This window comes from Heptranchias perlo, chromosome 8 (genome assembly GCF_035084215.1).
Source record: "Heptranchias perlo isolate sHepPer1 chromosome 8, sHepPer1.hap1, whole genome shotgun sequence".
Classification (NCBI taxonomy): Eukaryota; Metazoa; Chordata; class Chondrichthyes; order Hexanchiformes; family Hexanchidae; genus Heptranchias; species Heptranchias perlo.
Genome location: NC_090332.1, coordinates 16,862,309 through 16,875,952, shown reverse-complemented (window position 1 = coordinate 16,875,952; position 13,644 = coordinate 16,862,309). Strand labels below are relative to the sequence as shown.

The 13,644-nt window shown below is 42.6% G+C and overlaps 1 protein-coding gene across 1 annotated transcript in view; it reads left to right on the top strand.

Annotated features, from left to right (window-relative positions):
* The window catches only part of LOC137324152 (regulator of G-protein signaling 7), a 307,861-nt gene that overhangs the window by 261,079 nt on the left and 33,138 nt on the right, over nt 1–13,644 (top strand). The window contains exon 9 of the mRNA XM_067988293.1: nt 4,032–4,106. Within this exon, the coding sequence (XP_067844394.1) occupies nt 4,032–4,106 (75 nt within the window). The remainder of the gene's footprint in view (nt 1–4,031; nt 4,107–13,644) is intronic.

The following is a 13,644-nucleotide window of genomic DNA, read 5'->3' as shown; positions in this document are numbered from 1 at the left end:
GCCGGCTGTTATGTGCCACCTCCTCCTGCAAGACAGAAGACAGTGTGTCAGTGAGTATCCTGCAAGGTGTGTGGGTGATGTGCCTGTCATGGTTGAATAGCTGCCAGTGTGTGTGACATGAGAGTGGTGGTTGTGTGGCCTGCAAATGTGGTACTATGTACGGGTGAGATGCAGCATGTCGAGTGCAGCATTGCATATGGATGGGCAGTGTTTGTTGGTAGGTGGGTGACAGGGGGTGTGATGTGTGGAGCAGTGATGTAGTTGGTTGGATGTGCCACTTGACACTTGTATTCACTCACCTTGCCCACTCGTGTCAAATCGTTGAACTTCTTTCGGCACTGCACCCACGTGCATGGTGCCATGCTCCTGGCGTTCATTTCCTGGGCCACAGCCTGCCAATGCCTGCGTCATCCGAGAATCGTGGGGCCCTCTCTCGCACCCGTCCTGCCACCCTTGTGGCCATCTTTCCCTCCTCCTAGTGAACTGTGCATGTCCCATTTAAAATGTGCACCTGCCCCTTTAAGAGGGGCAGGCTGCCGATATGGTAAGTAGCAGGCAGCTCGAAATTCATGTGTTTCCTGCGTAGGGGCCATTGGGCACAGGGGTAATAACGGATCACACTACCCGCACCCGAAAATGGGCCCTATCGAATTTTTGCCCTGTGTAACTCTTTGTAAGCAAGTAATTTCGATGGGGGTTCTCAGATCGATCACTGTAACTTCAGTGGAAACCCTGGTGAAATGGTATAAATCACCGTTTACATTGTTTCTCCGGGATTTCAACTGAAGTTATGGCAGGAAATCGGAGAATCGCTGTGGAAATTATATCCCTTAGAATTTTCTTCCATAAAGGACAAGCAGTCGTGACTACATGTGCCTTAACAGCTGGCCCATCAAACACCAAGTACGCGATTATTTTCTACTAAACATGATCTACGATGCATGCCCATCTGTTCAACTGCTCGTACCTAAATCTGCCCCGCTACTAATGAAAATTATGTTCAAACTATTTGTTTATATACAAGTACTTTGTGTACTTGTGTTCATCCTTCTTTAACCAATGCTTCCCCTTGATGACTGTGTACACAGAAGGCTGGATTTTCCTTCCAATGGCAATGTAGCAGTGAGGTGGGACTTTCGCTCACTCCTCCGATTCCACCGCATCCCAACCCATTTTTCTAGGTCAAGGGTCATTGGCCATGCAGAGTGGGATCACGACAGAATACCCACTGACAAGAGGGAGCCTGCCAGGGCCGAAGAGGAAAATCTGGTGGTGCTACAGCAGAGGTACCACTGCAGCACTACAAGGGATCTTAATGGGGCAGAAGATCCCCAAAGTTAAAAGGAGCTTTAAGATGGTGGACGGGAGGCTGGGCAAGGAAAGAGTAGCTCGCGATGATCTCAGGGGGAAGGGGGGGCAGGTGATGGGACATCGAGGTTGGGGTAGGGAGGTGGTGATAGGTTTCACCATTTCATTTTCCTGTCCTTACCACCACCTTCCTGTCTGATTTCAGGCTGGATAGTGGAGGGAGATGCAGCCCTTAGTATCTTATATTGCCTAATCTACCTAATTCTTCTAGGTGCCGTCCCAGTGGCAGAAGGAAGTGAGGTGACCATCTGCTGGCTGTTGGACAGTGGCTCCTGAGATGGAGGTGGCTCTTTGCCTCCTTGTGCTGGGTCACAAGATAGTCCTGCAACTGTTGTCACTACATCCAATGCTGCCTTGTTCCTGGCTCAGCCTGGGTTATTTGCCTGTGTGCCTTATCCTGGTTGTCCCTCCTCAATCTCAAAATCTAAATTTCTTGAAGAGAATGTACCAATGCTGGTGCTTGTGATCATTCGAGTGATTGACGGTTCTGTGAGGTGATAGGTTGAGCATCCTCAGGGGCTGTGAATGGCAGCTGCTTGAGGACACTTATAAGAACACAAGAGGAACAAGTATTACATTGGTATTAGCAACACATTCTTTCTAACAGATTTGACTTTCTAATACAAAGCATGCTAAGTTTGTGAATGACAGTGTGCCTGAATATGCAAATGATTTGGAGGAGGAAGAATAAATAGCAATGATAGGTCATAGACTAGAGCTTGGTGATATCCTCCTGCATGACTCTCTCCAATTGGCTTGATCATTTTCTGGCTCCATCAGTTGCACGGTCATTTCCTCAATGGTTAGGGACTTCAGGTTGGGGAGGCCATTACCTGCTCTTTGCCTCTCCCTCCTGTTATGTCCTTCTTTTAAACAAAAGCATGCATTAGTCAAGTTACTGTAAGCCGAAGTTGCACTAGTGGGTCTAAATTTTCTGATAAGTGAGCATTTGGAAGGTGTGCCCTCGGTTCCTTTAATGTGGGGTCGGGAGGAGCTCTCCTGCTCCTCCTGGCTCCACATTCAGTTAAGTTACTTACCTTCCTTTGTTGCAGGCAATCGCTAGGGCTGGTTTCCCTGAGTGCAGCCCACTATGGCGCTGGCTGCCTTGGGACAAACCAATCTTGGAAGAGGGGACCGCATGCAGGCGTTAGGCCCTTTATTTGCATATGCAAAGGGTCTAACGACTGATTCTGGAGTGGGTAAAAGATGCCTCTTGTTTGTTCTAACTCAATATGACGGGCGGCGTGATTCCGGCCAGAAAATTCCAGACATTTTCCTGGAGTTTCTACCAGTTTCCCACTGGACGTACGACGGGAGACCCATAGAAGACTCACAGGATCTCAGGGCCTCTATGTACCTCTGCAACATCATTCATTTTAAATTCCAATGTCAAAATTAACATGTCTCACAGAGCACTCTGTGAATGATGACTGGAGGGGAAATCTGCATATTTTCATTCAGCAGGCACTTGCCATTGTAAAAGGCAGTAAAACACTATAAGGTGAATGCTGCAGGCCCTTACTTCCAATGGGGAGTTAAGCATAAAATGAGCACAGCTCGGATCAGGGCTATGATTCTGTATTCCTGATTCTCTGACCAGCACTCCCTTCAAGTGCATATCATCACTGGGAGTGGGATTGCCGAATTTATCCGTATGTCATGAACTGCATCGCTCAGCCCATGAAATAACACCCATGATATATAATTTTTACAGAATTAGCTTGCACAAAACAGAGCGTGTTCGTTATTTAATGCTGGACATCTAGTGCTCCCCAAACCGCTACTAATCAACTAGAGACCAAAACTTACCAAATAAACAATCACTGCGGTCACAGCATGATAACAACCATGGAACCTGTTGTGTAGGGGTCTGAAGTCCCAAAGCCATCTGGAGGAGCTGACTTGGTGGGACAGATGTTCCTTTTATTGCGCTTGGATATACAGGATCATAGATGAAAATCAGGCATGAAGGACCAAATATACGTAATGGAGCCTGCCTGATTAAAGTAATGATGGAAAATCAGGTTAATCAAATTATAGGCATGCTATCCTCACCTGCCCGATTCTTTTCTATGGCCTCCATCAGATGATCCTTTGCAGCTAAGTGCAATAAGAGAAAAATTGTTATTTTCTACAACATTGTGAGTTCACTAAGTTCATCTTAGTCAGCTGTAAGTATATTTTACTTTTTTTAAATTTTCATTAACTCTTTTTGCCCTGTGGGGACCTGTTGGAGATGATTTTTCTCTGGGGTAACCTAACATAATAGCACCCTTGAAGTCCATTATTTACTTTGGACAAGTCATTGGATAAATACTATATGCAAAAGATCCTAACATGTATTCTGTATCTCTCCTGAGCATAGTATGGCGTGCAGTTCCACACGTGACCTAATCAGCATTTTATGTGTCTCAGTGCCTCTCAAGTGATTATAAAAATGTGTCTTTTTACTGTATAATTGAACAAATGTTTTAAGAATATTTGAAGTCTTAGATTATTTTTAATAAGTGTGAGGAAGTTTTACTGTTTGAGTGTTCTTTATAGATTAGAGATAAGCATTTTCCAATACAGTTTTTTGCAGTGTACTTTGTAGGAGTGAATTTATATATAGAGAGTTAAGATATATGTATTAATTTAAAGTTATTATGATGTACTTTTTTTAGCCAGGCTGTGTAAATACTACAGAAGTGGATATCAAGAAATCATCCCGAATGAGAAATCCTCACAAAACAAGAAAGGTAAAACATATTTTCCATATGTCAGTATGCGATATTGACAGAGTAATATCAAACCCAATGTATTTAGAGAGCATTGTGTAACCCAATGTTTTGACAGAACAATGTGGAACCCAATGTATTGGCAGAGCAGTGTGGAAACCAATGTATTGGCAGAGCAACGTGGAATCCAGTGTATTGACAGAATATTGTGGAACACAATGTATTGACAGAGCAATGTGGAACCCAATGTATTGACAGAGCAACGTGGAATCCAGTGTATTGACAGAATATTGTGGAACACAATGTATTGACAGAGCAATGTGGAACCCAATGTATTCACAGAATATTGTGGAACCCAATGTATTGACAGAACAACATGGAACCCGATGTATTCACAGAGCAATGTGGAACCCGATGTATTCACAGAGCAATGTGGAACCCAATGTATTGACAGAACAACATGGAACCCGATGTATTCACAGAGCAATGTGGAACCCAATGTATTCACAGAGCAATGTGGAACCCAATGTATTCACAGAGCAATGTGGAACCCGGTGTATTCACAGAGCAATGTGGAACCCAATGTATTCACAGAGCAATGTGGAACCCGATGTATTCACAGAATATTGTGGAACCCAATGTATTCACAGAGCAATGTGGAACCCAATGTATTCACAGAGCAATGTGGAACCCAATGTATTCACAGAGCAATGTGGAACCCGATGTATTCACAGAGCAATGTGGAACCCAATGTATTCACAGAGCAATGTGGAACCCGGTGTATTCACAGAGCAATGTGGAACCCAATGTATTCACAGAGCAATGTGGAACCCGATGTATTCACAGAATATTGTGGAACCCAATGTATTCACAGAGCAATGTGGAACCCGATGTATTCACAGAGCAATGTGGAACCCAATGTATTCACAGAGCAATGTGGAACCCAATGTATTCACAGAGCAATGTGGAACCCGATGTATTCACAGAGCAATGTGGAACCCGATGTATTCACAGAGCAATGTGGAACCCAATGTATTCACAGAGCAATGTGGAACCCGATGTATTCACAGAGCAATGTGGAACCCAATGTATTCACAGAGCAATGTGGAACCCGGTGTATTCACAGAGCAATGTGGAACCCAATGTATTCACAGAGCAATGTGGAACCCAATGTATTCACAGAGCAATGTGGAACCCAATGTATTCACAGAATATTGTGGAACCCAATGTATTCACAGAGCAATGTGGAACCCAATGTATTCACAGAGCAATGTGGAACCCAATGTATTCACAGAGCAATGTGGAACCCAATGTATTCACAGAGCAATGTGGAACCCGATGTATTCACAGAGCAATGTGGAACCCAATGTATTCACAGAGCAATGTGGAACCCGGTGTATTCACAGAGCAATGTGGAACCCAATGTATTCACAGAGCAATGTGGAACCCGATGTATTCACAGAGCAATGTGGAACCCAATGTATTCACAGAGCAATGTGGAACCCAATGTATTCACAGAGCAATGTGGAACCCGGTGTATTCACAGAGCAATGTGGAACCCAATGTATTCACAGAGCAATGTGGAACCCAATGTATTCACAGAGCAATGTGGAACCCAATGTATTCACAGAGCAATGTGGAACCCAATGTATTCACAGAGCAATGTGGAACCCGGTGTATTCACAGAGCAATGTGGAACCCGATGTATTCACAGAGCAATGTGGAACCCAATGTATTCACAGAGCAATGTGGAACCCAATGTATTAACAGAGCAATGTGGAACCCGATGTATTCACAGAGCAATGTGGAACCCGATGTATTCACAGAGCAATGTGGAACCCAATGTATTCACAGAGCAATGTGGAACCCGATGTATTCACAGAGCAATGTGGAACCCGATGTATTCACAGAGCAATGTGGAACCCAATGTATTCACAGAGCAATGTGGAACCCAATGTATTAACAGAGCAATGTGGAACCCGATGTATTCACAGAGCAATGTGGAACCCGATGTATTCACAGAGCAATGTGGAACCCAATGTATTCACAGAGCAATGTGGAACCCAATGTATTCACAGAGCAATGTGGAACCCAATGTATTCACAGAGCAATGTGGAACCCGATGTATTCACAGAATATTGTGGAACCCAATGTATTCACAGAGCAATGTGGAACCCAATGTATTCACAGAGCAATGTGGAACCCGGTGTATTCACAGAGCAATGTGGAACCCGGTGTATTCACAGAGCAATGTGGAACCCGATGTATTCACAGAGCAATGTGGAACCCAATGTATTCACAGAGCAATGTGGAACCCAATGTATTCACAGAGCAATGTGGAACCCAATGTATTCACAGAGCAATGTGGAACCCAATGTATTCACAGAGCAATGTGGAACGCAATGTATTCACAGAGCAATGTGGAACCCAATGTATTCACAGAGCAATGTGGAACCCAATGTATTCACAGAGCAATGTGGAACGCAATGTATTCACAGAGCAATGTGGAACCCAATGTATTCACAGAGCAATGTGGAACCCAATGTATTCACAGAGCAATGTGGAACCCAATGTATTCACAGAGCAATGTGGAACCCAATGTATTCACAGAGCAATGTGGAACCCAATGTATTCACAGAGCAATGTGGAACCCGATGTATTGGCAGAGCAATGTGGAACCCAATGTATTCACAGAGCAATGTGGAACCCGATGTATTCACAGAGCAATGTGGAACCCAATGTATTCACAGAGCAATGTGGAACCCAATGTATTCACAGAGCAATGTGGAACCCAATGTATTCACAGAGCAATGTGGAACCCAATGTATTCACAGAGCAATGTGGAACCCGATGTATTCACAGAGCAATGTGGAACCCGATGTATTCACAGAGCAATGTGGAACCCGATGTATTCACAGAGCAATGTGGAACCCAATGTATTCACAGAGCAATGTGGAACCCGGTGTATTCACAGAGCAATGTGGAACCCGATGTATTCACAGAGCAATGTGGAACCCGATGTATTCACAGAGCAATGTGGAACCCAATGTATTCACAGAGCAATGTGGAACCCGATGTATTCACAGAGCAATGTGGAACCCAATGTATTCACAGAGCAATGTGGAACCCGATGTATTCACAGAGCAATGTGGAACCCAATGTATTCACAGAGCAATGTGGAACCCGATGTATTCACAGAGCAATGTGGAACCCGATGTATTCACAGAGCAATGTGGAACCCGATGTATTCACAGAGCAATGTGGAACCCGATGTATTCACAGAGCAATGTGGAACCCGGTGTATTCACAGAGCAATGTGGAACCCAATGTATTCACAGAGCAATGTGGAACCCGATGTATTGGCAGAGCAATGTGGAACCCAATGTATTCACAGAGCAATGTGGAACCCAATGTATTCACAGAGCAATGTGGAACCCGATGTATTGGCAGAGCAATGTGGAACCCAATGTATTCACAGAGCAATGTGGAACCCGATGTATTCACAGAGCAATGTGGAACCCAATGTATTCACAGAGCAATGTGGAACCCAATGTATTGGCAGAGCAATGTGGAACCCAATGTATTCACAGAGCAATGTGGAACCCGATGTATTCACAGAGCAATGTGGAACCCGATGTATTGGCAGAGCAATGTGGAACCCAATGTATTCACAGAGCAATGTGGAACCCGATGTATTCACAGAGCAATGTGGAACCCGATGTATTCACAGAGCAATGTGGAACCCAATGTATTCACAGAACAATGTGGAACCCGATGTATTGGCAGAGCAATGTGGAAACCGGTGCACTGACACAGCAATGTGGGACCAGTGTATGAACAGGGCATTGTGGAACCAGTGTATTGGTAGAACAACGATGAACCTAATGTCTTGGCAGATCAATATGGAACCCAATGTATTGGCACTTCAATGGGAAATAATGGAGTGATTGCCCCCATTGCATCTAGATAGTTTTCTTGGTAGGGACTTGTGAGTCACGCTAATGTCCTGTGCACGTAAAAAGGGATTTTGTTATGGAAACAACCCTGAGCATGATCTACCGGGTGTTAAGCAGTGGAAGAAATGGTGCGTGAGATTTTGGGGACATTTTATGACATTAGGGATGTTATAAAAGGTGTTGTATTAACCTTCTGGGTAAAATTAGAACCAATAATGCAATCTTTGGCACCCATGGATATCAGCTGTCAGGTCCCTGCAGTATGACGCATTGACACTTGAGGCCTACAGAGCACCCGAGGCTCACAGCACACAATAATGTCACTAGGAAATGCCTTAAAGCCTGCAGTCTATACGCCAATTGTGCTTCAGACTCATTAAGGCCTCAGTTTTGATGGAAATGAGGGGTGGTCCATATAAAATTAATGCTAAAATTTCAAACTCTCACGCATCATTTTTTCCACTGCTTTACACCCGGTAGATCATGCTCGTGATCATGTTTCCATAACAAAATCCCTTTTTACCTGGACAGGTCATTAGCGTGACTCACAAGTCCCTACCAAGAAAAATGTGGCCTGTTTCCTTCAGTTGGGTCCTTGGTCCTGGAGGTACATTGTTGTTTTTATTGGATCAAAGAAGGTAGATAAAACTTCTTGGAGCCTTTCTGACAACTTCTTAAAGCTGTACTGTTTTTGTCATCTGTGTCTGTTTAGCTGGAAATAGTTATAGATTCTAACAGTTTCAAATAATAATATTTGAATAATTTCCATATAGTCAGTAACATTTTATAGCCTTCATTCTGTGCTACTAATGAGCAGAGATTAAGTGAAGGCTTTCATCATTCCAGAAGCAATGTTTTGCAGTTTTCCGTGCCAAACATATAACTGGATAACACCTGAAAATATAAAAAATATTATTTATAATTTTTATTACAGTTTTATTACAGAAATTATACATTTTACTTCCAAACATAATGGGCTGGATTTTGCTGTAAAAATAACAGTGAGGTTAACAGGGCTTTTTTTAACTTTTTCTTTCTGTCTCTTTTATCTGTCTCCTAATTCATTCTTTCTTACCTTCACTTTATTTCGCTTTCTGTACCTGATTTGACATTGAATTTGTTATTCTAACTTACACTTAGTGATTCAGTCTCTGCGCTGCTAATTAATGATTCTTCAGTCTGATTGGTTAAGGGGATACACAGCTGCTTGCCCTGTTCACTCAGGTCCCAGATGCCCTGAAGAGGATGTTGTGCTTTTTGGATTTCTAGTTTAGAGGAACTTGTGTGTAAAAGCTTGGCATGGCAAAATCCGGCTCGTTATAACTGCATTGTTATTTTACTCATTCATTTGTGGGGCATTTTCTAATGTTCCACTACAGTTCTCATTAATTTTTGCAACTGTGGAGGATGGATATGGGTTTACAACTCTGGCTTGTCGTGAATGAGTTCACAGGTGTGACACAATGCCAGTGTGTTGTGAGTGTATGCACAGGGATTGACTCAATGCCACATTGTAGTGAATGAGTTCGTAGGGATTGATCCAATGCCAGGGTGAAGTGAACGAGCTCATAGGAACAGTCGGACTGACAATAGAAACGCGTTGTGAATGAGTTTGGAGGGATTAGCACTGCGCCAGTGTGTAATGAATAAGTTCACAGGGATTGATTCAATACAGCCACTTCCCTTCTATAAAGAGTTACTCTTCAGTCTGTCCAACTCTGCAGCCATGTCTTTCTTACAAATAATAATTTTCCTAAAGGAACTCTGCTTTGCTGGTCTAATGGCAAGTTCCCCAAAGATACATTGGAAATAATGAGTTTCCATGCCAACTTAATTCCACTAGGACCTTCCTCTCTACATCCATGAAATTAGTTTTCCCTCTTTCGGGATGATCAGCTGTTTTAGCACTAGCCAAGTTAGCAGCAAAATCCTTTCTTGGGTTTGGTTGGTCAAATCCAAATGAGTTCCAACAGTCTCAGTAAAATATCATTACCATAAAATGATCATATTCTGACCTCTATCTACCTCTGTTTACTACAGATAGTTTATCGAGGTGCTTGGAGACTTACAACTGGGATATGTGCATATATTTAGAAGAAAGTGCACAGCTGAGGATCTTCAAATTTAGTTCAAGATTAATTTAAACATTCCTCTAAACTCAATATCCTTCAGAGAAGGAGAATGCACTGCATTTTCCAACTATCCATGCACACTCATGCTTATATTACTGTGCACTGTGTAATGCTACAATATCTATTTGTTGACCATGTGGCCCATTAAATGTATGTGGAAAACTACCAAACAGACAACTAGAGGTAGTACACACAGTCAGCTGGGGAGGAGGGGGGGAGTCAAATGAAACTTATGGATCTGGAGGCAATAGAAGAGAAGGGGGGTTGCTGGGAGGCCTCTCCCAAGATCATGGCTTGTATCCTTTGCTTTTTGTTGATTATCTCCTTATTTACTCGCTCATCCACTCCCTCAGAAATAGACTGATATTGCATCCTAACACACTGAAGTCTTTTGCCATGCATTTCTATTTTCCAAGGAGTTCTTAATGCTGGCATTCCAAATACATTCTTCTGTTCCTTTAGGTGCTGAAATGAAAAAGGTGGGAGAATCTGATGTACAGCCTTAACTGAGCACCTCACAGGTCCCTGCATCAGCCAAACCTGCAGTGGCAAGCATACTCCTACATATATCCACAGCTGCAGATGGTAGAGTTCCCCCTGCACCCCCCCCCCCCCCACTGTGGTGGGGGGAGGATCAGTTAGTGAATTGAAAGAAGGAGTTCTTGGTGAATCACAGAGCATGAGTGAAGAGGACGTGCAAATGGAATTTCAGGAGATAGTATCCACTGGCCAGAGGTCAAGCTTAAGGGCTGCTTCAGCTGTTGAAGCCAGGGATTAGGACCGCACAGTGCCTGCCTAGAAATGCACTTTGATAGCTCTACGTCAAAACTTTGTGAGTGTGCCAAGCAGCCTGAAAGGTTTGGGCGTCTACAAAAGAGTCTACAACCTGCATCTGTGCAATGCTGCATGACCACCTGACCAAGATGTGGACTGTGAAGAACATGGCCACTATCAGGCCCCCTATAGTGAACCTCCCCCCTTGGAAAAGATCCTAAGTGCTGGTTTTGTTTCCATCATAACTGCTTTGACTGGAACTTTTGAGACCTTGAGCTCCAGTCTGCAGCAATCAGTCTTGGCTGGATTCACCATGCTGAGGAACAGTTTAACACAACAACAACCTTATTGCAGCCCACTGATTTCCAGTCTTTCTGAGGGAGTGCTAGCAATAGGGGAATGATAGAAGCTGGCACACATTATAGAGTTGCCACTCAAATTGATGTCACATCCAGAACACCCGGCCACCTCCTTAAATGACTCCATCTGTGGCAAATAGCACGCAGGCTAGGCAGACACCCAGCAATACCCATGGCACCTGTAGTTCAACTATTTCCATCTCTAGAGGTTCCTTACACTTTCATTAAGGGGATGCACCGGGGGAGAATCCATTGAATTGCAACACACACTGTAACAGGTAATAAAAGTTGGGTTAACTGATACTAGAATCTGTTTTGGCAGTTCTTTTGGTCAGAGGTAGAGTACGGTTGTTGAGGAGAAATTATGTGGCATTCATAGGAACATAGGAATTGCTAGACAAAAAAGACCAAAGTGCATCTAGTTCGCTTTCTACCATCCTGGTAGTCGCATGATACAACAATAATGCAGCTGGTGTATCATGGCAGTCAATCTCCATCAATTAGTCTGCAGTGGACCCAGACATGAGATGAGGAAATCCCCAGTGATGGTCCTCCCAGGCATGCTACACTTACCATATGTCACGTCTCAAATTACTCATATATTGTATCCCAAAATATTATTTTCTGAAAGAAATCTACCTAATTTACATTTGAATGAATCAATACCATCTGCTTCCACCGTCTCCCTAGGGAATCTATTCATCTATTTACCACTCGCTCACTGAAATAATGTAAAGAAGTTTAAGGAACCAGATAATGGAGTTTGAGGCTTTTATGAGGAATCAGAAAGTGAATGTGATTGGCTTAATACAAACTTGTGACATTCGTCTAAGACGATGAAATGAATGTAACAGATTTCAGGAAAGGTGGTTTATAAAACCATGAGGGTCGACATGGGTAGGACGAATTGAGAAAATATACCAGAGAGAAAATACCAAATGAAAATTAAGTGCTTTTAAGCAAGTATTAGCGATGGCTCAAATTACATACACATCATATGGTCAGTAGATCAGTTTCAAAACTTGGACTTCAACTCAAACAAAGAGAACTTAAAATAGGACAGGGAGGAATAGAAATGTCTTAAAAGACTTCATAAACAGGGGAGATTGGAAAATATAGAAAACTAAATGAAAACTACTAAAAGATAGCCTGAGGTGAAATAAATGTGATTAAATAAATTCTAAAGGATGTTAAGGGGACTAAGAAGATGTTTTATGAATGTATGAGGTGTTTTAAAGAGAATAAATTGGAGAAAAAAAATATGGTATAAATTTGCAAAGGTGGTATAATTTCCTGTGTGTAAAGTTAATGAAAAATACTTTTACTAAACTGTCATTATTTTTAAAAGTTAAATAAGAAAAAATCTTTAACTTTATACACAAAGGAAAACATGACTCCTGAGATAAGTGATGTAAGACTCCCTGAAGAAGGCAGGCGCCCAAGTGCTTGTGAGTGTAATTCCAGCGTGGTGTCAGTCGGATTTAAAAAAAGGCCCAGGGGACCTCCTGGACACCTTTTAAACCTACCTGCAATGAATTTAAAAATTCAGGCAGTGCAGGTAGAAAAAAGGGCTGAGATCCATAACACTGGGCCTGCACCCCGTTTGTGACTGATATGTATTTCCAATGGGTCTGGGGAAGGGCAAAGAAAACTCCCTTCTGAAAAAGACATTACTCGAATAAAAATCAGGCGGATTATATAAAGTGCAGGTGATCTGCTCTTCCAGATTGTTGCCTGGACGGTGTAGATGAAAATCTATTTCATAAATTCTAGAACACACCTCAATAACCTCTGTCACATGACAACCAAGTAGCCAAGGACTAGGGAGCTCCAGCTTCTGTGGACAAATGATATGCATATGAAATATATCATAGGAGCTGTAGTTTTCAGCCTGCTGTTGTGGAACAATAATATATGGTGACAAACCTGGCAGAACATTTACAAATAACTCTTGAGGCATGAGTGGTGGATTTTTTTTCATTTGTAATCATTATTTTTCAGTGTATTTACGTTTATTAGCTAAAAGTTCTGAGCTAATGTTACTTGGAAAGAGGAGTTTTTTTTTGTATTGCTAAGGAAAATGAATGTTTAGCCTGGGCCAGAATGGCCTGTTGAGGTATTTGATTCAGAGCGCTTACAGCATAAATTTACCAAGATTATGCCAAGGATGGGAAAATATAGTTATGAGGGGAGACTTCAGATACTAGAACTAATACCACTGGAGCAGAGGAAGCTAAGAGGAAATGCAATTGAGATTTTTAACATTCTGATGAGTTTTGACAGAGTAAATAGTGAAAGACTATTTCCTCTGTTTGGGGAGTCAGTCATGAGGGGTCAT